At 41.5% G+C, this 25,374-nt stretch overlaps 1 protein-coding gene across 2 annotated transcripts in view; it reads left to right on the forward strand.

The window, feature by feature from the left end:
- Positions 1 to 9,917, forward strand: part of Dhx29 (DExH-box helicase 29) — a 45,416-nt gene extending 35,499 nt beyond the window's left edge. For both annotated transcript variants that reach the window (XM_027401450.2, XM_027401451.2), the window contains 8 exons: positions 24 to 99; positions 776 to 1,000; positions 2,819 to 2,955; positions 3,497 to 3,590; positions 5,286 to 5,588; positions 6,103 to 6,234; positions 7,422 to 7,518; positions 9,619 to 9,917. In XM_027401450.2, the coding sequence (XP_027257251.1) occupies positions 24 to 99; positions 776 to 1,000; positions 2,819 to 2,955; positions 3,497 to 3,590; positions 5,286 to 5,588; positions 6,103 to 6,234; positions 7,422 to 7,518; positions 9,619 to 9,671 (1,117 nt within the window). In that variant the 3' untranslated portion in view covers positions 9,672 to 9,917. The remainder of the gene's footprint in view (positions 1 to 23; positions 100 to 775; positions 1,001 to 2,818; positions 2,956 to 3,496; positions 3,591 to 5,285; positions 5,589 to 6,102; positions 6,235 to 7,421; positions 7,519 to 9,618) is intronic.
- The last annotated feature ends 15,457 nt before the right edge of the window (positions 9,918 to 25,374 follow it).

Below are 25,374 nucleotides of genomic sequence, written 5' to 3' on the forward strand. Positions count from 1 at the left end.
TCATGACATATTCCTTTTTTCAGATTTGAAGGTTTTCTGGACTATTCTGTACCTGAAATCTTACGTGTGCCTCTGGAGGAACTATGTCTTCACATTATGGTAATCCCAAAGGACATGAGGTTTTTGTTCCTCATTGTTTATTAGGGAAAATCTGATGACTTAAGTGTTTCAGCATTCATTTGCTTTACATTTAAACATGTATGCTGTGTTTAATATCTGCACTATGCTTTGATTTTTATGTAGTCTATATGGCAGTGGTTCTCCTGTGGGTCATGCCACCACTGGGGGTCAAATGACCCTTTCACTGGGGTCACCTAAGACCATCGGAAAACACAGATACATTATGATTCATAACAGTAACAAAATTACAGTTATGAAGTAGCAACGAAAATAATTTATGGTTGGCTGTCACCACAACATGAAGAACTGCATAAAAGGATCGCAGCATTAGGAAGGTTGAGACCACTGCTATAGGTATAGTAATTCAAACAGCCTCGCAATCTAGAGCAGCAGTCTCATGGGGGCAGTATTGCCTGCCAGGGGACTTAGGGCATTGTCTCAAGGCATTTTTGAGTATACTAACTGAGCAGGGCCTGAATGCTGGTATGTAGTACGTAGAGAGACAAGGGATATTGCTGAACATCTGGCTGTGCTCACCTCCTAGGATGGCCTTTACCATTTACCATCTTTGCCCAAGGTCTTGGTGAATTTGGACTTTGGTTCCAGTGGTACCTCTTGGTAGCACTGATTCCTTCTGGTCTCTTCCATGCTGCAGAAATGTGATCTTGGCTCTCCTGAAGACTTTCTTTCCAAAGCCTTAGATCCTCCTCAGCTTCAAGTAATCAGCAATGCAATGAACTTACTCAGGAAAATTGGAGCCTGTGAACTAAATGAGCCCAAACTGACTCCACTGGGCCAGCACCTTGCTGCTTTGCCTGTCAATGTCAAAATTGGCAAGATGCTCATTTTTGGAGCCATATTTGGCTGTCTCGACCCAGTGGTGAGTAAAATACTGCCATTACTTCACTTTACTGCCAGTTGGTTGGGAAATTATTAAGGGTTGAAGTTTAAATGTTAATTTTGTTTTTGATGTTTTTCAAGACAAGGTTTTTCTGTGTAAGCTTGGCTATCCTAGAACTTACTCTGTAGACCAGGCTGGCCTCGAACTTAGAGATTTGCCTGTCTCTGCCTCCTGAGTGCTGGAATTAAAGGCCACCTCTGCTGGGCTTAAACTTTAATTTCTTTTTTTTTTAATTTATTTAATTTTTATTTTATGTGTATTGGAGTTTTGTCTATATGAGGATGTTGGATCCCCTGGAACTGTAGTTACAGACAACTGTGAACTGCCATGTGGGTGTTGGGAATTGAATCAGGATCCTCTGGAAGAGCAGCCAGTGCTCTTAACCACTGAGCCATCTCTCCAACCCCTTAAACTTTAATTTCATAGTAAAACACAATGGCTGCGCTACCATTAAAACCTAGGTGCCTGAATATCTGATGAGAATTTTTACATATATTTAACTGTATATAAAAATATATTTAAAATCTATTTCTTCATTTACTTACATATAGGAAAATACTATAACCAGGGATAGTGGCTCACGCCTTTAATCCCAGCAATCAGGTGGCAGAGGCAGGCAGTTCTCTATGAGTTCCAGGCCAGTCTGGTCTACATAGTGAGACTATGTCTTGAAAAAAAACACAAATAAAAAGAAAAGAAAAATACTGTTATGTGATTTTTGGCTTGCCTAGGTTGTTGCCATCAAGTAACCTATCTGAAACATTTATTTAATTGAATACATAATAATTTGTAGGAAGTTGTTGACACCATTGACTTTAATAGAATGGAAAACTTCCTTTATCTGAATTCTCTTTCTAAGCCAGTAATTCTCAGAGTTTATTTTCTCAGTTTATTTCAGAAATAAGTTCTGTCCATTTATCAGTCTCTCTGAGCATGTGGTCTTGTAGTCCCTTCCTTCTTTATCAAGTGGTGACAGATGAAGGCTGTTCCAGACAGAGAAAATGGGGTTCCTTACTCTTGCCTCCTTTTCTCTGGTGTTAGAAGTGAATGTGGGGCTGGGGTGTGGCTCAGAGACATGGAGCTTGCCGAGCATTCATGTCTCAGTAGGTTCAGTCCCCACTGCAGTAATAGCAAAACAGAAGCTGAAGGCTCTTGGGAGAGAGTTGGGGTGGTTTCTAGAATTTTCTAAATTCAAAAAGCACCATATGCTATTATAGTTTTCTGAGAACTTGCAACAAGTAGATGGTTGTATGGCCCCCCTTACATGTTTTTAAAAATAATGTGAGGATTGACCCCAGAGCCTCATGCTTGCTAGGTAAGCACTGAGCCATAACACAAGCCAAAAACTTGGTGGTGGTTGTTGTTCATCTATAACCAACAGTAATTTATTTATCACATTATGGCAGCTGAGAAATCTAACATGCAGGTACCACACAATCAGCATTTGGAGCAGGCCCTCCTCAACCACAGAAAGCATTGTAGCCAAAGAAAACTGGCAGTCTAGAAGTCTAAGTACTAAGCTATAGTTTTGAGATTGCCTATAACTAAATAGCAGACTGTGATCGTTTGGACACTTTCCAGTTCTTCTCTCTGATTCTGGTACTACCTTAAATCACAGAGATGTTCTAAAGATAAAGAAATAGGTTTTCTGAATTCTATGAAAGGAACTAAGCTAAAGTTATTAAATTGTAAGTTAGCAATGTTAAATGCATTGAAAATAAATGGATAACTTGATTGTGACTTTTATGATTTATTTTTTTAACAACCTCTTTAGTGATAAATTATATTTATGGGCAGGCAACACTAGCGGCAGTTATGACGGAGAAGTCTCCTTTTATCACACCAATTGGTCGGAAAGATGAAGCAGACCTTGCAAAGTCATCTTTGGCTGTGGCGGATTCAGACCACCTCACAATCTACAACGCATATCTAGGGTAAAGAAATAACCTGGTTGCTATCAATAAGCCAGGGGTTGGAGATGGTCCACCTTTATTAGAAATGTATCTTTGTTGTTAAAACTATGCTTTCAACAGTTAAATTTGTTCTTCATGGTTTAATCTGTCAAGATAGAATTATATTGGAGACTCATTTAAGAACAACATTCTTGGCTAGAGGTGGTGGTGTACACTTTTAATCCCAGCACTCGGGAGGCAGAGGCAGGCAGATCTCTGAGTTTACAGATTGAGTTACAGAACACCCAAAGAAACCCTGTATCAAAACCAAAAAAAAAAAAAAGAAGAAAAGAACAACATAGTTCTTGTTATTATATATGTATATTTCTCAAATTTGAGTCAATTTAGTAATTTCTCTTATACTTAAAATTGCTGCAATTAAAAATCACATATAAATGTAGTTGCTACAGTAAACAAGACCCCTACTTCATAACAGATCATAATTTTATTAAACCTTACTGTAGTCTGAAAAAGAGCTTGGAAGGAGTTGTGGTGGACCTTATCTATTGACACATTGATCTAGGTGGAAGAAAGCAAAGCAAGAAGGAGGCTACCGTTCTGAAATCACATATTGCCAGAGAAACTTTCTCAATAGAACATCGCTGTTGACACTAGAGGTAATTCTTACTACTGCTTTTAGCAATCATAATGTGTTCAGGAAATGGTTTTTATAAAGAGAGACAGCATGGTTTCTTAGAAATAACACTAGCTTGGGAATACATAGTTAACTTTTTAGTTTTTTTTTTTTTTTTTTTTTTTTTTTTTTTTTTTTTAAATGTCTCAAAGGGTATTATCTACAGTTCTTTCCAACTCTGGTACCCAACTATTATCTTGCTTAATCCTGGAAAAATTCAGAATATAAAAAAGTAAATGAAGCCAGGCAGTGGTGGCTCACGCCTTTAATCCCAGCACTCGGGAGGCAGAGGCAGGTGGATCTCTGTGAGTTTAAGCCTAGCCTGATCTACAGAGTGAGTTCCAGGACAGGCTGTAAAACTACACAGAAAAACCCTGTCTTGAAAAAAACAAAAAACAAACAAAAAAAAAAGAAAATGAAATACTGTCATGAACTCCAGCTCCAGTTCTCCCATTTTTCCCACATCCATTAATTAGCAACATGTGGTTAATATTGTTTTATTTATATTCCCCTTACTTTACTGCCTGCCCTGTAGACTACTTTTTAAGTAAATACAGAGTCTAAATTATTATGTATCTCTAAAGTATAGGCCTCATTTTTTTCTTTGACACACCTTTCAAGCAAACAAACCATATCATACAGCATTTAATATCCTTAGTCACTTCCTAATTTTGTCATAGCTAGTTCAAATCATGATCCACACAAGATTTGGTTGATAGGTCCCCTAAGTCTCATAATCTACAGTTAATCAACTTTTTTTCCTATTTGTGATTTCCTTCCTTCCTTCCTTCCTTCCTTCCTTCCTTCCTTCCTTTTTTTTTTTTTTTTTTTTTTTTTTAAGAAATCAGCTTGTTTTGTAGGGGTTCTTGAATTCTGGAAGTAACCACTTGAGAGCTGGTTGAGGTTTAGTATGTGGACATCCCAGATAGTTAGCCCACAGGTGGCTATTTTTTCAAATTAACTTCTTTTTCCCTTTCCCCTTTTAAATGTCCACAACCTCTAAATGGCCTCCCACACCTTTCCTTCTCGCAGTTTTGTCTTCACACCCTGAGCTTCAAGGATTGGATCTCTGTCAGCTCTGCTCCTCCACGGTTGTAGCAGCTGTCTTTCCTCCCCTGGAGGCAGCCTAAGCTCTAGAACAAACCTGAAGGCTAGCCCAGTGTAAATGCCACCTGTGGCTCCTGCAGTGCAGCCTGTGCTTGGGAAAGCACTGCCCTTCCTGGCTTGTTCTGCTGATTGGCACTCATAGGGGCAAAGCATCTTAAGCTGCAGTTTTATTAAGTATCTGTAAACATTTGTCTGAATTCTTAAGGAAGAAATTTCTAGAGACAAGTAAAGAAGGTGCCTGTCAGGATTCCCCTGCAATTCTTCCTAGTGTTATCCCCACTGACTGAAAACAAATCAAATAAATTGTTAAAGGAAGGTTGAATGTAAGTCAGTGTGAGTGAAAATATAGTCAGCAAATATGTTGCTCCCAGAGACTTATATTTTATGACATTAAAGTCCATCAAAGACCAGCTAACTTCTAACCCTTCACCTCAAGCTTTTGGCCGTAGCCAACTAAACGATATTTTGGCATCCTATTTTTGTAGGAAACAGTACTATACATTTCAAAGCTGTTTGGTAATTTCCTACTTTAATCAATTATAATTATGTCTTATTTTAACATAAAATCTAGGATGTGAAGCAGGAACTAATGAAGTTGGTTAAGGCAGCAGGATTTTCATCTTCTACAACATCTACTAGCTGGGAAGGAAAGAAAGCCTCACAGACGCTCTCTTTTCAAGATATTGCCCTTCTTAAAGCTGTACTGGCCGCTGGCCTGTATGACAGTGTGGGGAAGATAATGTACACAAAGTCGGTGGATGTTACAGAAAAACTGGCTTGCATGGTGGAGACAGCCCAAGGCAAAGCACAAGTCCACCCGTCCTCAGTAAACAGAGACTTACAAACTTACGGGTGGCTCTTATACCAGGAGAAGGTAAACGCCTCATTCTCAAATGCCTGTGTATAGATCTAGAGCATCCTCACATCCTGGTGTTTTGTTTTTGTTTTGTTTTGTTTTGTTTTGTTTTTCTCAAATAGAGCTATTATTTTGTTCACATTTGAAATCCAGATGCAGTTATCAAGAAAAAGCAAACCAAACCAAACCAAACATAAAAAACCCAAAATATTTCTCTCCCGTAAATAAAAGATAGTAAGATTTCTCCCCTGGCTCTTGCCCTTCCTACTTGGAATACAGAGACAGTTATATCAAATGGACATTGGTTAATAATCTGTCTGTTCCCAGAGTGTTTCAGTAGAAGTTGGTTGTCTCAGAAAGGAAATGAGGATGTGTGCTTCACTTCTAAATAGGGGAGGTCGGGTGGAGGAATATGATTATGTAAATGTATATAATTATTCTACTGAATTTGTAAAGAAAATACATACATGAAAAAATAGCTAGATGAATTCTTTTATCTTTAGACTATGAAGTGTTCCCCTTTGTCTTGTAGGTGAGATATGCCAGAGTCTATCTGAGGGAAACTACCCTCATAACCCCTTTTCCAGTCTTGCTTTTTGGAGGCGACATAGAAGTTCAACACCGAGAACGGCTTCTGTCTGTGGATGGCTGGATCTATTTTCAGGTATTCTGTCCAGATAATTTTACTGAGTACATGAAAATATTCCAATTCCAGTATCATTGAGGTAGATTTAAAGTTTTTATTGAAATTTGCATAATATTTTCCTGTGTGGTTTACAGAAAACTTCATCTTATTGTAAATGTATAGGTTTAAATGTGTTAACTCTGAACATATTTATTGATAATCCTTATAATTGCAACATGCAAGGTATATTGGTACCAATTTTATGTGAATTGTCCCAAAAGATAGCTTCGTTTTGAGACAATGACGATGTAGAGAGAAACTAACCTTTCTATGGGTTGGTTGGTTGTTGATTCCCCAAACTCAGGCTTATTCCACTACATTTTTTTGGCCCTTCCATACAAAAACCAAACAGATTCACAATTTTTAACATGTGGAAAGTTTTTCTCTGGATAAAGTAAGCCAATCTATGCTTATTTGTAGAGGTAAGCTTTTTTTTTTCCCCCTTTTGTAGCCCCATCAACATTGACAGGTGTAAAGCAGCTCTCACACATCCCATTAATTATAGCTGTGTGTCTAGAGCCAAAGGACTGAATTTCATGCACAGAAATTGGAGTGGTAGAGATGCTCTAAAAATTGGCTGTAGTGATACTGGTAAAAACTCTAGAAATTTACCTAATCATTGAAATTAAGCACTTAAAATAAGCACTTTTATGATTTATAAATTATACCTCAATAAAACTGTTATAAGTTTTGCCTCCCAGCAGGTGTGGTAGCTCACACCTTTTTTCCCAGCACTGGGGAGGCAGAGAGGCAGAGGCAGAAAGATAAGAGTTCAAGACCAGCCTGGTCTACATAGTGAACTCCTGGCCAGCTAGGGCTACATTGTGAGTTCCTGTTTCAAACTACTCTCCACTTCCACCATCCCCCGTCCCAAAAAGTTTCCCCCAAACATTTTAGTCTTTGAGTCTTACATAAAGAGAAGCAAAGAATTTGTGGAGTAAGTTGCTTTATTATGGCAGGAGCTACCACACTCTAGACAAGCAAACTGTGTAGCTGAGCTCCCAGGGTAGCTTGAGTAATTTGAGCATATTTTCCCCATTGTTTTTTATGGCAAATCCTGGTGTCCTAAGTCGTTTAAATTACAGGGTACATATGCTTAGATTGATTTATGTAAACACATGCCAATGCCCCTGATTAACTTTGTCCAACATGACATCTTTCAACAGGCCCCAGTAAAGATAGCTGTTATTTTTAAGCAGCTAAGAGTTCTCATTGATTCTGTTTTAAGAAAAAAACTTGAAAATCCAAAGATGTCCCTTGAAAGTAAGTGTTTTATTGTGATACAGGTAAAAGAAGGTATATATTTGTACATAGTATACATTTAGAAGATAATATCTTTGTGTATAGACATGTGATAGACAGATAATACATATATAATATATTTTTAAAACTTTTTTAAAAACTGATTGATTCTAGATATGTGATTTAACACTGGAATACCCTATAGCACACTAAAGGCATAATTTTGATGTAATTATTAATAAAATCTACTTATGCTAAATTTTTTTCAACTCAGGCAGCTTATTCTCTTGAAATCTTTACTCCTGGCCTTCCTAACTTTACTTCTAAACTGTCCATTTCACAGAGAAAAATAAATCTTGCTACTTATTGGCATATATCTGTTATCCCTGTCATGTATTTCTCACATGTACACAATTAGGAGTTCATGTTGCATTTCTCATACATACACAATTATGAGTGGGTGTAAGTAAATATATTAACCTTCAGCAGAAGCCTGAAATAAACACTTGGTTTGTAGATGGCATGCTACAGTACTCTCCTAACTTGACAAATCTCCACTGCCTTTCTAACAACTGTAAAAATAATGCAAGACTCAGTGCCCTGCCGTGGGTATACTGACTTCTCTGCAGAGACTTGTGATGTGTTTTATTTCTGTTCACACTTCCCCTCTCCTAACATAGGCCTTTTTTAAATGCAGCTAATTATGTAATAAACCCCTAAGATGTCCCGGATTTAGGATTTAGTTGGTTGAATCCTCAGGCTTTGATTTAACAAGCTCCTTGACAGACGTGGAGTCTGTAAGCCAGTAGTTTTCTCTTGATTACAGTTTTAGAACTATATTTCTAGTTGCTGCTCTAGTCCTCCCTGGCATTGCAGCATAAGCACTGAAGTTTGGCTTTTCTGCTTTAATAATGTTAAAAAAATATCTGTGTGTTCGGTGCTTATTGGGAAGGAGGGTGACACATTAGTGATTTTTCCTTGTGGCTTCACTATGAAGAAATGCTGTGACAGGGACTCACTCTTGAAGAAGTGTCTGGTTACCTTCATGCTTTCTTGTCCTCTCTACTCTCCTTTTAGATAACATTGTCCAATTCCAACAAGGGGCCTCCTCTCCCCCTCCCATTTCTACTTTATCCTTTCTTTCTTTAATACCATTCTAGCTCTGGAGCACCTGAGAGGCAGGCCACAGGCCCAGGTCAAAAGTCCCATGACTGTGACCAGGAATGTGGAACCTAGTATAAATGTAGGGTGTCAGTCTTGCAGCCCTACAACAGCTTTCTAAGACAGTGGCTATGAGATTCACAGGAAGTCAAGATTCAGAGCTGTTTAAACAAGAGTGGCTGTTAATGAACCCACCTTAGCAAATAATGTCACCTCTCTGTCAGTAGATAAGCTTGTCACTTCCCCATTGACACCTCTCTAGGAGCACTTCCCTCTTAGGATTTTTGTTTCTTTGGTCCAAGCTGGAGAGATTAAAATCATTGCCACCTTTGACTGTTTGGTAAAAATCCCATCACACTGCAAAACAGGGGAGAATCAATGAAGCCTCCAGTGTATTTCAGCTGAGGGAACAAATGAGGAGGTTCTTGAAGGAATTTATTTTTGGTTGTGAGCCTAGCCTTTAACAGCTGAACTATCTCTCCAGCCCTCTTAAAGGAATTTATAAAGACCTAGTTAGTTATAGAAATAACAGGCTGGGCTTGGTACATATCTGTAATCCCAGCACTGGGGAAGTTGAAACAAGGGGATCATGAGTTTCAGCCCAGAATGGGCTACAACATAGACCTTGTCTCAAAAACAAAACAAAACAAAACAAAAAAAACCAAACTACTTGTATCTCATTATTTTGGGCCTTTGCCTATAAGTACTCAAATATTAACTTCTTTTGACAAAATATTAACTTTTTGAAGTAGGCATAAGACAACCTTAATAATCATTTACATAACAGTTTGGACTTTTTGGGACATCTCTGGTATCATAGTGTACATTACTAATGTTGTAGTCTAATTTAAGAAAGGCTTATAATGAAGTACACCTTTTGTTTACACATATATGCATTAGAAAATTAGCCAGAGTTACATGTTTTCATAGATGTTTTGATTTATTTTTCCATTCCCTCAGATGACAAGATTCTACAAATCATTACGGAATTGATAAAGACAGAGAATAATTGATGCTGAAATCCATGGTAAACTGCTTTTAAAGTTAAGATGAAGACACAGTCCTGAAATTATGTGAGGATCAACCATCCCATTAAGTATTTCATTACCTAAAACGTTGGTACTAGCCATTAACCTGAAGATGGTGGGGGGGAGGGGAAGCACATACTTTCAACATGGACTTTTCTAGTTCCTTTATAATGATGATGATGCTTGGTGTATTTGCCATGACATTTACAATAAATTCTTTGGTATCATTCATGTTTTGTGCATCTTTGTGTCATGAGGCCAACGCCAGTGTCTGCTATCTGAAATTTAACTGCTTTGATTCCCTGTGTAATCATCTTATTCTTGACATTTGAAGACTAAATTTAGAGTTTTGTCTTACTTCTTAGTTAAGGTTTCTGTTGCTATGAGAAAAAACCATAACCAAAAGCAACTGTGGCTTATACTTCCACAGCACAGTCCATCACAGAGGGAAGTCAGGACAGGAACCTGGAGGCAGGAGCTGATGCAAAAGCCATGGGGGTTGCTGCTTACTGGCTTGCTCTTCATGGCTTACTCAGCCTGCTTTCTTATAGTTTCCTGGGATCTATAAGAAAGCACCTGGCCAGAGATGGCATCACCCACAATGTGCTTTGCCCTCCCACATTAATCACTAATTAAGAAAATGTTCCACAGGCTTCTCTACAGGCCAATCTCATAGAAACATTTTCTCAAATGTGGTTCCCTTTTCACAGATAATTCTATTTTGTGCCAAGTTGACAAAAAAAAAAGGAGGGGGGTGAGGGTATCCTGAGGAGAAAGTAATCTCCATAACCAATTATTATTCAATCCCATGGAAAAGAAAAATTGAGACTAGGTGCACTTAGGAGGCAGAGGCCTGCAGATCTCTGTGAGCTCAAAGCCATCCTGGTCTACATACTGAGTTTTACAACAGTCAGGGCTATGTAGTGAGACTCTGTCTTGAAAATCAACAACAACAAAGCAAAACTTAAGGAGTCATTTAAAGCTTGATATCCAAAATAGCAAACTAAGCAATGCACTGTTTATAGATGCTGACTTCAGTAATGTTTAGAAAACTTGAGGACATGATGCTGGTGGGTAGGTTGGAATAACTAACCCTGCTCTCTACCTTAAGCTGGCTACTTTGCTCATTCTCCTCATTCCACATTTGAACCTTTTTGTTTTAAATTCGTGTGGGGGTGGCAGTACGCATGCATTTGCCACAGTGTAAGTGTGAAGGTCGAAAGAGAGCTTGCAGAATTTGGTTCTCTCCTTCAATAAGCCACTGAATGTTGTGAGTGTACACTTGTCAGCTGGTAGCCTTGAGACTACAGTGTGAGCTGATAGCCTTGAAATGGTAGTGTGAATTGATGGGTTGGTAGCCTGGAGGCAGCAGTGTGAACTGGTAGCCTTGAGGCAGCCTGTGTTTCAGTGTTTTGCTCTCAATTATCTTTGAAATGCTATTTTCATTATTTAGAAGCATTTTTCTCATTTCCCAACAACAAATTAATGAATTTCAAGATCATTTATTTTTAGCTTAAATTAGAAACCTTATCCAAAGAAACAAATGATTATGATAGGAACCTAGCACAATGACTTGAATCTCACTGAGGTATTTAGTTTTAACATTCATTGGTGAATGAGTAAAGGATATTGCAATTTTCACCTTAAATGTAGAGGGAAATAAACATAATAAAATTAGCAATAGCTAATTTTAGGTGTATAATGGCAGTAGGGCAAAGGAGTTAAGAGCAAAGAGTCCAATGAGACTGTGGTTTAGAGTCTCTAATCAAACTCTAAGCATAAAGAGCTAGGCAACTCTGGACACATGGCAGCAAAGGAACCCTAGTCCTGCATGTAGAGTTAGTGTTGATCTTCAGTTTGCATGTGCTGGACAGTGTCCCAAATGTTTACCTGAATTCATTCGCATATCACAACAACCTATGAGGTAGGTGGGTGTTAATGACTCCATTTTTAAATGAGAAAAAGGCAGCTTGGAAACAAAATAACTCAGCAGAGAACACACTAATAATAAGTGGCAGTGCCTGGCAGTGGTGGCACACACCTTTAATCCCAGCACTCGGGAGGCAGAGGCAGAGGCAGGCAGATCTCTGTGAGTTCAAGATCAGCCTGGTCTACAATAGCTAGTTCCATGACAGCATCCTAAAGCCACAGAGAAACCCTGTCTTGAAAGACCAAATAATAATAATAATAATAATAATAATAATAATAATAATAATAATGTGGCAGCAATATGGCCCCCAAAATGAAATCTCTGCATTATCTCTCTGATAAGTGAGCAGTGACTCACATTTGAATAAGGTTGTCATATTAGTGTTTCACTCCAGATAATAAATATATAGAAGAGGATGTGGTCACCAAAGGGGGAGGAGATCATTGAGGTGAGAATATTGTAGGACTCCTTTTTTTAACTTACTTATCTTGTGTGTGGCAGGGATGCATTCCATGCTGTTCTTGTGAAAGTCAGAGCCCTTTCTTTCCATCAAACAGATCTCCAGCAACTTGGCAAGACCTATTTCAAAAGACAAAACAGGCATAGCAAAATAGCTGAGAGGGGAAAGGTGCTTTTCCACCAAGCCTGACAATTCCAGTTCAATCCCCAGAACTCATGGAGGTAGCAGGAGAGAACTGACTCCACAAAGATGTCCTGTGCCCTGCACATGCACATTGACACAGGCCTACAATAATAATAGTGGAGCAAAACACCCAAGATAATCAGTTTTAAAGGGGGACACAATAAATCAACTTAGTCCACAATTTCTTTTGTTTTTCTTTATGTAAGACTAAAATGTGTGGGGGAAATTTTTTTGGGGGGGGGTGGAGAGTGGTTTGAAACAGGGTCTCACTGTGTAGCCCTGGGTGGTCAGGAGTTCACTATATAGACCAGACTGGTCTTTTTTTTTTTTTTTTAAGAATTTTTATTTATTTAGTATACAGTCTTCTGCCCGCATGCCAGCAGAGGGTACCAGATCTCATTCAAGGTGGTTGTGAGCCACCATGTGGTTGCTGGGAATTGAACTCAGGACCTCTGGAAGAACAGTCAGTGCTCTTAACCGCTGAGCCATCTCTCCAGCCCCCCAGACTGGTCTTTTTAAAATATTTTATATTTTATGTGTATTGGTGTTTTGCCTGCATGTCTGTGTGAGGATTCTAGATCCCCTGGAGCTGGAGTTATAGACAGTTGTGAGCTGCCATGAGGGTGCTGGGAATTGAACCTGGGTCCTCTGGAAAAACAAGAATATTCAGTGCTCTTTTTTTTTTTTTTTTTTTTTTTTATTAGTTCAAATTAGGAACAAGCTTGCTTCAGATGTCAATCCCTTCTCCCTCTCTCTCCCCTCCCCCCCAACATCCCACCTGCCCCTGGCCATCCCCCCTCTACTCCCCAGGCAGGGTAAGGCCCTCAAAAGGGGCTCCCCAAAGTCTACCACATCATCCTGGGCCAGGCCTAGGCCCTACTCCATGTGTCCAGATCAAGAGAGCATCCCTTCTCAAGGGATGGACTCTCAAAATCCCTCCTTTTTTTTTTTTTAAGACCTTACATATTTAATACAGTGCATTACCTCTGTACAAATGGGAGAAAATTAAGTTCAACATTTCTAGACCAATATGGCTGTTAATTTTTGTACAATGCCAACTCAACACAGTAAACTGGGATACTTTTTTTCAAAGTTGACAGAACAGTTAAAGTTTCCAAAAATTCAAATTATATATATATATCAATAATGGCAGTATGTTATGCATCAATAGCAGCAACAGCGTTTCCAGGTTCTGCAGTCATTTGAACAAAATTGTAGAGACATCCAGCACTCTCCATTAAAAAAAAAAAAAGTAAAAAACAAAATCCCAGAAAAACAGCACAGTTCTGTTACTCTTGTGGTACCTGGCACCATTTTTTTTTTAATTAGCTTCTCAATCATCATCTGGAAGGAAACCATTCTGAGCAACATCATTAAAAACAGCTCTGATAAAGCACGGTCACTGCTATGTATCATAGAGCATGTCCACATATGAGTGAGTGCATATCATGTTTGTCTTTTTGTGATTGGGTTACCTTGTTCAGAATGGTTTCTTCGAGTTCCATCCATTTTCCTGCAAAATTTAAGATTCCATTGTTTTTTTCTGCTGAGTAGTACTCCATTGTGTAAATGTACCACATTTCTGTATCCATTCTTCAGTTGAGGGGCATCAAGGCTGCCTCCAGTTTCTTAGCCAGTGCTTTTAACCACTGAGCAATCTCTCCAGCTCCCAGACTGGTCTTGAACTCAGACATCTTTTTGTTTCTTTGTCTCTGCCTACCAAGTGCTGGGATTAAAGGCATGAGCTACCACCCCTAGTGGGAGGAAAATTTTTATAACAGTTTTATTGAGGTATAATTTATAAATCATAAAAGTGCTCATTTTGGGCTGGAGAGAGTTAAGAGCACTGCCTGCTCTTCCAAAGGTCCTGAGTTCAATTCCCAGCCATCACATGGTAGCTCACAACCATCTGTAATGAGATCTGGTGCTCTCTTCTGGCCTGCAGGGATACATACAGGCAGAACACTGTATACGTAATAATATAATAAACAAATCTTTTTTAATGTACTTATTTAAAATGTTTAATTTCAATGATTTTTGATAAATTTGTAGAGTTTGGGGAAATCAACTAACAACCCATAGACTCTAGGAAGGTTAATTTGTGGCATGGTTGTTACTAATAACTCTTGTTCAGGTCTACAAAGAAAAAGAACAAGTGGGACAGAAAAAAAATTAAAAATTGCAGTTTAGAGAGAAGAGAGCACTAAGAAGTTTAATGTTACAGCCAAAGCGAGTGCCGAAAGAGGATGTGCTTGCTAAGGGAACTAATATAGTTAAGGAGAAGCCCCTGCCCTTCACTAACACAATGGGAAAGACCCCCTCAGGGCAATATCCCACCTAGCTAAGCTTCCAACTAGCAGCCTAGAGTTTTCTGCTTCAGGAAGACAGCAATGTACAAGGGCTGCTGCAGATGTGATTCAAAGGGATGAGGGTCCATCTCAAGCCGGCAGTCAAGATTGGCAGTGTCTTCCACTGGGTACTGGCTTTAGAAGCATGAAAGACACAATAGCGAGGAAATGGTGGATTCTTCCCCTGCAGTTTCAGAGAGCCACCAAAGTCAGACAGTGTGTGGTAGTGCTGAAGCCATTACTACAAGTGTTGAGAGGACAAAAGGCTTTGAAAAGCCATTGCATGAAGCTGTGAAAATGACGTGTGGGATGCAGTGGAAAAAACCCAAGATATTGGAGAGTGCAGAAACATGAGACATCTATCAAGGAAAGCTGTACACAGAGAATAAAGCCAGCCCAACAAAAAGATGTATATGGCAGGCAGCAAGGCTGGAGGGGCAGAGCCATCTAAGTCCCATGAAAATAAAGTCCCAGACACTGGACATGAACTGAAGGGTTTGGTATCTGCCCTGCTGGGTTTCAGTCTTGCTTTGATCCAATATTCCCTCACTATTCCCGTTTTGTTCCTTTTGAACTGGGAATGTGTATTCTGTGCCATTGAATGTCGCAAGTATGTAGTTTGCTTTTTGACTTTAGAGTGGTCAGAGTTAACAGATTGCCTTGAATCTCAGAAGATTTTGGATTTTTGAATGATGTTGAGATTGTTAGATTTATAGGGACTCTTAAAGTTAACTACACACGTTTTGCATCAGATATGGCCACGAACCTGAGGACCATGTAGTGGATGTGGTGGTTTGAGTGAAAAATGTCCTCCATAGGCTCCTGTTCTGCAGAAAGGTCCAGTTACATCCTAGCAGCACAAGTTTTAAAGGCTTCCTCGAATACTTTGTCTTAGACATGCTTCTTCTGGCAAAAAGGTGCAAAGACAAGCTGTAGTCTCCAACAGGCTGTGACTCATGCCTCAAGAGTAAAGACACCGCCACCCTATCTTCCTAGGCCTGATGTTTTCTGGACCCTTCTCTTCATCACCAGCCAGGCTGCCCAAAGACAAACTTGCGCCGCTGGGCAAAGGTAAACTTACCTACCCACCACTGGTGCTCTCAGGGACAAGGGCAGACTGTGACCATCCTTCTCCAAATAGTGTCATGCTTCCTCTGGCTTTGAAGCCTTGTTTCCTTTCATATCACTCCTATTCTCGATTGGTTTTTACCTCTTGTAACACACTAGGTTAAGGAAGCCTGCTTGTCTTGCACACCACAGCCCCTGAAAGGTTGATGACAAGAAAAAGCATCTAGCTCTGTGGGCTCTTCAGCCTTGGGGGATTCTGTCCCCTCCACATGGCTATCCTCTTAAAGTGTTGGTTCAAGGGTGAGGTGGGGCTTTCATTTGACTCTCTTTCAGCATTTAAGACTATAGGGTGGCACAGAGGGTGAACAGCACACTGGAATCATGGACTCCTGCGTATTGAGTCCTGCATACTGCATTTAGCAGCTACGGAAAGTTAACTTTTGAATCTAGCTGATCTTGCTGTCTAACCTAAAAGAACCTGTGCCTAGCTCATTGGAATGAGGCAATGATTAAAGGTTGCAATAAGGTGCAACCTAATGAGCTGGAGGCCACAGCAAAGGCTGACGATATCCTGTGTGATCTGACTCCACTGCCTCTCTATCCCAGTCAGTTGCTCCCCTCCTCATTTCTGCTCAAGCCACAGTGACCTGACACTGTTCCTGCAGTTGTCCTCCTGGTCACCTCCCATTAGAAGTCCTTACCCAGATGGTACCTTTGCAGCCCAACCCATGGCATCCCCAAAGCCACAGTCCTTGTATCTTGCCTGTCTTTGTATAACCATCCTACATGAGCTTCATGAAGGGTAGGCTGTGCTGAAAAACCTGAATGACAAAGAAGAAGCAACGCCAGTCTCACACCCAAAGCTACTATTCCATTCTCTTTATTTACTGCAATTTGCATTTGTCTCCTCCCAAATTCCCAGTGTGGTGATTTTCAGTGATGTTGCTTTCAAAGGCAATTAAAGAGCCAAGAGAGCCTCTTCCAAAGAGGATCAGGCACTGTTACAGAAGGTCTTAAAGGGTATGTGTGCTTGTGTGTGTGTGTGTGTGTGTGTGTGTGTGTGTGTGTGTGTGTGTGTGTGTGTGCCTTTATGTGTTTGGGTTTTTTTTAATATATTCTTTTTTAAAAAGATTTTATTTATTTATTATGTATACAACATTCTGCTTCCATGTATATCTACACACCAAAAGAGGGCACCAGATCTCATTACAGATGGTTGTGAGCCACCATGTGGTTGCTGGGAATTGAACTCAGGACCTCTGGAAGAGCAGCCAGTGCTCTTAACCTGAGCCCTCTCTCCAGCCTGTTTTTATGTGTTTGTATGTGTGTATTTGTGTGTTTGTGTATATGCATTTGCGTTTGTGTATGTGTGTGTACACACTCATGAGCACACTCAAGTATGTACATTCATGAATAGCATCCTTAAGAGGATACTCCATCCCCTGGAGCCTGACTTACAGGTTGTTGTGTGCTGTCAGTCGTGGGTGCTGGAAACTGAACTCAGATCCTTTGAAGAATAATGTGTTGGTTTGAATGAGTTGCCTCCCAAAAGTCTCAGGCATTTGAATACTTGGTCCCCAGTTAGTGGCTGTTTGGGGAGGATTATAGGTAAGTGTGGCCTTCTTCCTGGAGGAAATATGGCCAAGAAATATGGGAACAGGCTTTGATGTTTCAAAAGACTCATACCCTTCTGTATTAGTCAGGGTTCTTTAAAGGAACAGAACTGGTAGAGAAAGATGGGATTAATTAGAGTAGCTTATAGGCTGTGTTCCAAGTAGTCCAACAATGACTGTCCCCTGCTGGAAAGGAAAGGCCAAGGATCTGGTGGTTGTTCAGGTCACCAGACTGAATGCCTCGGACATCCTGGTCTGGTGCTGGAGTTCCAGGAGAGTCCTAGAGAGCTTCTGAAAAAGTAGGTCAAACTCCAGTGAGGGAATGGCTTAGGAACAGGACAGATGAACTTGCCAGTGAGAGAGCAAGCAGGCAAATACAAAAGATTCCATCTTCTGTCCTTTTATGTGGGCTGCCACCAGAAGACGTGGACCAGGTTTAGGGTGGGTCTGCCACCTCAAATAGTCCAACCAAGAAAAGTCCTCCCAGGTGTGCTCAGTTGTTTGGGTTTTGGTTAATTCCATATGTAGTCAACTTGACAACCAAGATTAGCTATCACAGAAGGTACCAGAAGAAAACACACACATCCCAAACTGGAAAAAAAAAAAAAAAGTATTTTCCTCAACCATCCTTGGTGTCAAAAAACATATACATTATTCCTTAGCTAGACCCTCAGATAACTGTAGCAGGCCCAGATCCTGTTGAACACTGCATGAACAGATGACTCTGATTTAATCTTCATGATAGTCTCAGGGGCTACTCTTACCGCCGCCACACCCTGTTTTTTAACAGCTAAGGAAACAGAAGAACAAGGAGGCTGTGTAACAGCTGGTGACTGCAGCAGGGCTTTGAACCCAAGCACTTTAACTCTAAGCAAAAGCTTAGAGCCATTGTTTGGTACTGCCTGTGCCCGACAGGTGGGTGGGAGAGAGAACACGTCTATGCACGAAGGGAATAGGTGCACTTGATCGTGTGTACTGAACCCCACATGAACTGGAGATTGGCAAGACACCAGGAAGGTGGTAACAAAAAGATAGCCTTTTACCCAGGTGGACATTGAGACATAGAAGTCAAATGTCTGATTTAAAAACCAGCCTGAAAAAAAAGATCCCTGCCCTTTGTTTACCAAAATACCAGCAAAACTTGTCTAACTTCAAGTACTTTAAATACCACTCAGTTTTGGAGCTTAGGGATGGTAAAAGAAAAGATTCATAAGTAAATATAAACTTCAGTGACATCAAACAGAGTGTAAAGATTTCCTAAGGGCTTGACAAAGTTGTCTATAGTCCGGTGGTAACTCACTAACTTTGAAAAAAAAAAAAAAAAAGGTACCGAGGCATAAATGCAATGTTTTTGCTTTAGTCCTCACCCTTGAGCTGGGGTTAAGAGGAAAGTGGAATTTTGTCTTCGTCTGAAGTTCCAAACTGGGGGGGGAATCCCCAAAGATTTGGCACTTTCTTATTAATGAAATAGTCCCTTGTATGCTTCATAAACTGTACCTGCAAACAAGCAGGTCCAATCTGGCTAAGCAGATTTCACTAGAAAAGCCTGGGTTTGCCCAGTGGTGGCGGCCCAGGCCTTTAATCCCGATACTATGGAGGCAGAGGCAGGATGATCTCTGTGAGCTAGAGGCCAGCCTGGTCTATAGAGTGAGTTCCAGGACAGCCAGGGCTACACAGAGAAACCCTGTCTTGAAAAACAAAACAACAACAACAACAAAAAAGCCTGGGATTAATTAGATTTTACATCGTTAAACTGATTTCTCATGTAGCTCCTTTAAAAAGCATTGGGCAGGGCTGGAGAGATGGCTCAGAGGCCAGAGGGAGCATGAAGCTAGTTAGAGAAGACTGGTCACAATCTGCCCGTGACCATGAAGCAGCCACTGCTTTTGAGATAGTCATCCCGCCCCTGAGAGCACCAGTGATGGACAGGTAAGTTTATCTTCACTGAGGAGTTTTGTCTATTGGGTAGCCTTACTGGTGATGACAAGAAGGGTCCAGAAAACAGCTGGTCTCAGAAGTTCCTCGAAATCACATTTATAAAAGCAAACATACAGGGGCTGGAGAGATGGCTCAGAGGTTAAGAGTGCTGACTGCTCTTCCGGAGGTCCTGAACTCAATTCCCAGCTACCGCATGGTGTCTCACAACCATCTGTAATGGGATCTGGTGCCCTCTTCTGGCCTGCAGGCATACATGCAGGCAGAATACTGTATACATAATAAATCTTTAAAAAAGGATCTCTTGAAGAAAAAAAAAAAGAAAACATACAAAATTAATTGTGATATTTATTATTTTAAAAACCCGGGTGCCTCTTGTCAGAACCTCTGTTGTCTGTACCTCCTGTTTCTCCCACCCATTGCTCTACTCCAGACAGGTTCCTGCCTCCTGGCCTCTGAGCATGCTCCCTGTACCTGAAACACTCTTTTCCCATAATACACACATGCTCCATCTCCCAAGTCTTTGAGGTGTATACTCCAGTGTCAATTGTTCAGTGTAGATTTTGTGACAACTGAAGATTCATCTATTCAGGCTGGAGAGATGGCTCACTGGTTAAAAGTACTGGCTGCTCTTCCAGAGGACCTGAGTGAGTTCAATTCCCAGCAGCCTCATGGAGGCTCACAGCCATCTATAGTGGGATCTGATGCCCTATTCTGCCTGATGCCCTCTTCTGGCATAAAGTACATGCAGAAAGAGCACTCATGCACATAAATCAATCTTAAAAGCCTCTGCTATTCTACATGCTCTGCTGCTGCTCCTCTTTCTCACTCCTGTATTCTTCTTAGCTTATCTCACCACCTAAAACATTAAATACATGTTTAAATATTATTTGATCATTGGTCTAACACTCCAAAATGAAAACTTTTTTTTATTTTCTGAGACAGGGTTTCTTTGTGTAACAGTTCCAGCTGTCCTAGAACTCGATTTGTAGACCAGGCTGGCCTTGAACTCACAGAGATCCTCCTGCCTCTGCCTCCCAAGTGCAGGGATTAAAGGCCTGGGCCACCACTGACCAGCCAAAATGAAAACTTTTAAGAGTAGTAATGTTAGTCTATTTTATTTGATGATATATTCCTTGGACTTAGAAAAATGGGCTGATGAGATGACTTGGGGGAGGGGTAAAGGTCCTTGCCCCAGGCCTGGTGATCTGCCTCACTCTTTAGGACCTATGTGGTGGAAGGAGAGAAGCAATCTCTAGGGTTGTTCTCTAACCTCCAAACACACACCATGATACTTGAGCACTACTGCCAAGTAAATAAATGTAATACAGTTTATTTTTAGAAAAGAAAAAGGTGACTGATATCAGTAGAGGATAAATATTTGATGAGTGAGCAAAGAAATCAGTAAAGGAAAGATCACTTTTAACAATAAGCACAAGCTACATTCAAAGAGTGGAGCAAGGGATAAGGCTTTTGTGCTGGCCACCATGATGGAGAGATGTCTTTCAGTCTTGTCTTCTCTATCTACAGAAGGAAGCACCAGGAACCCCAAGCATTGGAGAAGGGGTGTTTTCCAGGAAGCAGCAGGTGGAAATCCTAGAATAAGTTCTAGTGTTCAACATTTTTGTTTTGTTTTGTTTTGTTTTGTTTTGTTTGAGTCAGGGTTTCTGTGTGTAACAGTCCTGACTGTTCTGGAACTTGCTCTGTAGAACAGGCCAGCCTTGAACTCATAGAGATCTACCTGCCTCTGTATCACTGTTATCACACTCAGTGTATGCTGGGATTAAAGGCATGGATCACCACACATCTAGCTCTAGCCCTCAGTTTTGAAGTGACTGTTAGATGGAGTGCTTATATCCACATTAAATCAGTTGGAAGTGAGGTTTCTGTTGGCACCAAAGGTTAAAACAAATAGCAAAACATTCCCTGTGGGAAAAGACTCTTCATGGCTGGTGTGGTACTCTAAATCGGAAAACCTCTCTATGGGGATTTTCTGTCAAATTCCATGAAGCACAGTGGAGCTATGTGCTGTGTCTATATTCAGTTAATTCAGCCAAATCTTGAGGATTCTTTCTTTTTTTTAAACTAAGCAACAATTGGGAACAAAAGGCTACTGCTTGATAGTTTTCGCTCCTTTCTTTCTTCCTCTCTTTCTCTCTCTTGAAATAGTGTGTCCTTTGATACTTGGATCCTGGTTGAGTTTGAGCTAAAAGACTTGACTGAAGGGCAGGAGAGATGACTCAGCAGTTGGGAGTACTGGCTGCTCTTCCAGAGGACCCAAGTTCAGTTCCCAGCACCTACCTGGCAGCTCACAACTGTCTGTAACTCCAAAATCTGACAGCCTCAAATAGACATACATGCAGGCAAAACACCAATGCACATAAAATAAAAATAAATAATAAAAAAAGACTTGACTGAAAACTTGCAATGTTCTTTTTGACCTTACCCATACTCCTGGAGGTTTCATTGTTTTTTTTAATAAATATTTATTTAACTTTTATTTTATGTGCATTGGTGTAAGGATACCAGATCCCCTGGAACTGGAGTTATAGACAGGTATGAGCTGCCATGTGGGTGCTGGGAATAGAACCCAGGTCCTCTAGAAGAGCAGCCACTGCTCTTAACCACTGAGCCATCTCTCCAGCCCCAGGTTTCATTGTTTTAATCACCACCTACTCACTTGCCTGGGTGCATAGCAGACTCATAATCCTCCTTAATTCTTCCAAGGAACCCCCTCAATTTATTTCCTAAATATAGTTGGGATCTCTTATCTTTACCCTCATTCTCCACAAATAATTTCTGCCATGAACTACTAAAGCTAACTTGCCCCTTTCTCTCCTTATTTTATTTTTCAGTTTTGGAGAGTGAACCCTGGGCATTAACATTCTAGGCAAGTTCTGTGCCTCTGAACTATAGATACAGCCTCAGAGTAACCCTTAAACAGGCGGCATCTCCCCTCTTCAGTGGCTTCAGGTAACATCTAAGTCCTTAAATGCAGACACAAAGCACTTCACACACTTGAAGTAATTGGAGTAATATTGAAGTAATACAGCATGGACCAAGAATCCAGGCTAAATTTGAATCTTAGTTCTACATCTTACAACCTATGACCTCAGTCTGTACCTCTGTATGTCTCAGTTTTCTCATCTATAAAAATGGGTAAAACAATAGAAGTTATCTGGTGGAGTTGCTGTAAACAGTGAATGGGCATAATATGCACAGAGAATAATGGTACCTGGCACATACATTTTATGTAATTATGATCTATAACTTCCCTGGCTTCTTCTTATCTCCTCTCTCTGCAATGGCCATTCTGCATTAGACAGGCCCTTACACACAACTGTAGGAAATGTCCCCTAACTCTGCTTCCAGCTCCTCCTACAGTCCTTTTTACATATAATATTCTTGCCCAAATCCTCCTCTTTTCTTCTGTCCACCTCCCTCCTCTACCTTGGTTTAATGTTTGGTTACCCTTCCTAGAACAGTGAGACTGATCTCCATGTAACTTCATAGCAAGATCAGCAATGACACTGCATAGCACCCATGTAAGTCCTCCATATATCGGGATGGCCCACTGAATTTGAATGTCAGATAAAGAATAGACTTGTTATGGCATAATGTTCCATGTAGCATTTGAATTTCAGGTAAACATTTTTTTTATAATTATGACTCACACAATATTTGGGACATACTTATGAAAATGCATTTGTTGTTTATCTGACATTTGAATTTAAGTGGATATCTTGGGTTTTCCCCCTTTCCAGCAACTTTAAAACCAATGAATCCTCTATTACCGCCTTTATCACATCCAATACATATGACAAATGGCTCTTTATCCCAACAGGATATCAGTTCTACAAGGTCCTATTCAGCATCCCTGTATTAGACACAGCACTGAACACAGCAAGCATTGCACAAACACTGAATAGATCCATCTGGCTGAAACTCAGGCAACATCTGTTGGGATCCATTCTAAGTACAAGCAAAACCCTTGGAAAACACCATTTCAGCACCCGGGAGGGGGCGGGGCGGGGGGCAGGGAGGTGCTTCAGAGACTCACGCCCACACTCAGATCCATAAGGCTTCAATTTACTTCAAACATAAGAAACAACATTGCTGACTCCTCAGGATCAGCTTCCAAATGCCCCCACTATTAGATACTCCAAAAGGACCTTTTACATCCACTTCCCTTGACCCTCGAGGCAAGTAATAATATTATCCTTCTACAGACAAGGAAATAGAGGCCAAGTAACGCCTTGCTGAACATGACGGTTAAATAGGAACATTTGGCCCCTACAAGTTTGCTTTGTGCTCTTTCCAGCTGGACCAGTAGGCAGAGTCCGAGTTCCTGGATCCTTCCCTCTCACCCAGAAAACTCTCCTTGGAAGAAGTCTGATATGTGACCCCTTCCCCACCCCCCCACCCCCCACCCCCACCCCCCCACTCCCCCACCCCCGCTTCTGTGGATTCAGTTGATTTCCCTATGTCAGCCACCAACAGCCTGAGAGGAGCCAGAAGGCCAGGCAATTACTTTCAAGTTGAAAAACCCTCAGGTGATTCTTCCCTAATCCCGCGTCACAGGTGCTGCGATTTAAATTGGGAGAACCAAAGCTCCTTCAGGATTATAGAGAATAGAAACAGTGTTGAGAATCTGCAATCCAGCCTTTTCCTCTTACCTTCTCTGCCGAATTTCTAGGGGCAGAATTTGCATTGCTTGGGACTACAAAAACTTTTCAGCTGTTTTTGGAATAAGTGAGGACAGCCAAGTGTGCAGATTGCATGGCACCTAATGAACTCATTCTTTGGCCTGTGCCTGTGAAGTTCTGGCTGAGCTTATCTAGGTAGGTGTCTTGCAAGTGGAAATGATTACAAGGTCAGTTCCTTAGAAGCTCTTTGTGCCCTAGGATTCCTTCTAAAGTGTTACCGTCTCTTCCGAGGATTCAGGATAGTGAAGTACTCCAGCCTGTGTCAGGACGCAGGTCTGGAGTAAACCGGTTGGGCCCAGAGAAGGTGTCATTCTCTCTCTTCTCTTCTCTTCTCTTCTCTTCTCTTCTCTTCTCTTCTCTTCTCTTCTCTCTCTCTCTCTCTCCTCTCTCTCCTCTCTCTCCTCTCTCTCCTCTCTCTCCTCTCTCTCTCTCCTCTCTCTGTGTGCCCTACCCCCAGCTCTGCATTCCTTTGCCCCCCCTCCCCAGCGCGCTATGCCCAGCCTGGAAAGGCAGAGGGTTAGAAGTTAATGACCTAAAGCAGAACACACTGTGAGCAATTCGACAGAAATGCCACCTGTGACATTACGTTCTTAAATGACTACAGCCTCGGTTTATTTGGCTTGGGATGAAAAGTGCGGAACAGGGTATCCAGAGGGACAGGGACTGCCTCATTTGAGGCAGTTTTCTATGGTGTTGGATCACAAATACCTGGCTGGCTGGACGGGCTCCCATGTACATACTTAGCAGACGCGAGTAATATGTCAAAGCTCTGCTCCCCGAGACTAGCGGAATGAAATAAAATAGACGCAAATGGGTTCACCTTTTATGGATCTTTGTACTGACAGAATCTAGCCCGATCTTGGTCTGGAGCGCAGATGCAGACCTACCTGGGCGAAGGTCGACATAGAAGACGATCACACTAGCCCAGACAATCTAACCAAGGACAGGGAGCGGCCCTGTCCCCTTCCTGTCCCCCATGAGCAGCCTTTCCCCCTTTTCGCGGAGGCAGCTGGACCACTCAGCTGACCCACTGCTCACCTGGGTGGGCCTTGATCTTCAAGCTTTTCTACTCAGCGCGCGCAGCTGGCGCCAGGACCCGGGCTGCGGTTGCCAGGGTGACGCGAGACGCGCGCGGAGCCGGCAGCTGAAGGCGGGTGCGAGGCGCGAGTTGCAACGCCTCCTCCCCCCTGACCCATCGCGGGGGCCACGCGTTGCTCGCACGCGAGGGGAGTGGCTCTGACTCGAGGAAAGCGCGGCTCGGGGGCGGCTCAGGGCTCAGCCAGTGAGAGGCAGGGGGGGGGGGGAGTGGTGGAGGGAAGGCTCAGGCCGGGTACTTAGAGCTGCGCTAGCAGCCGGACCCGACCTGACTCGCATCTCTCTTGCCGACGCTCAAGGCCCGCCGCAGCCAGGCGTTGTGGGTGCCAGAGCGGCTACCCGATTGTATC

Source organism: Cricetulus griseus, chromosome 2 (assembly GCF_003668045.3).
Source record: "Cricetulus griseus strain 17A/GY chromosome 2, alternate assembly CriGri-PICRH-1.0, whole genome shotgun sequence".
Classification (NCBI taxonomy): domain Eukaryota; kingdom Metazoa; phylum Chordata; class Mammalia; order Rodentia; family Cricetidae; genus Cricetulus; species Cricetulus griseus.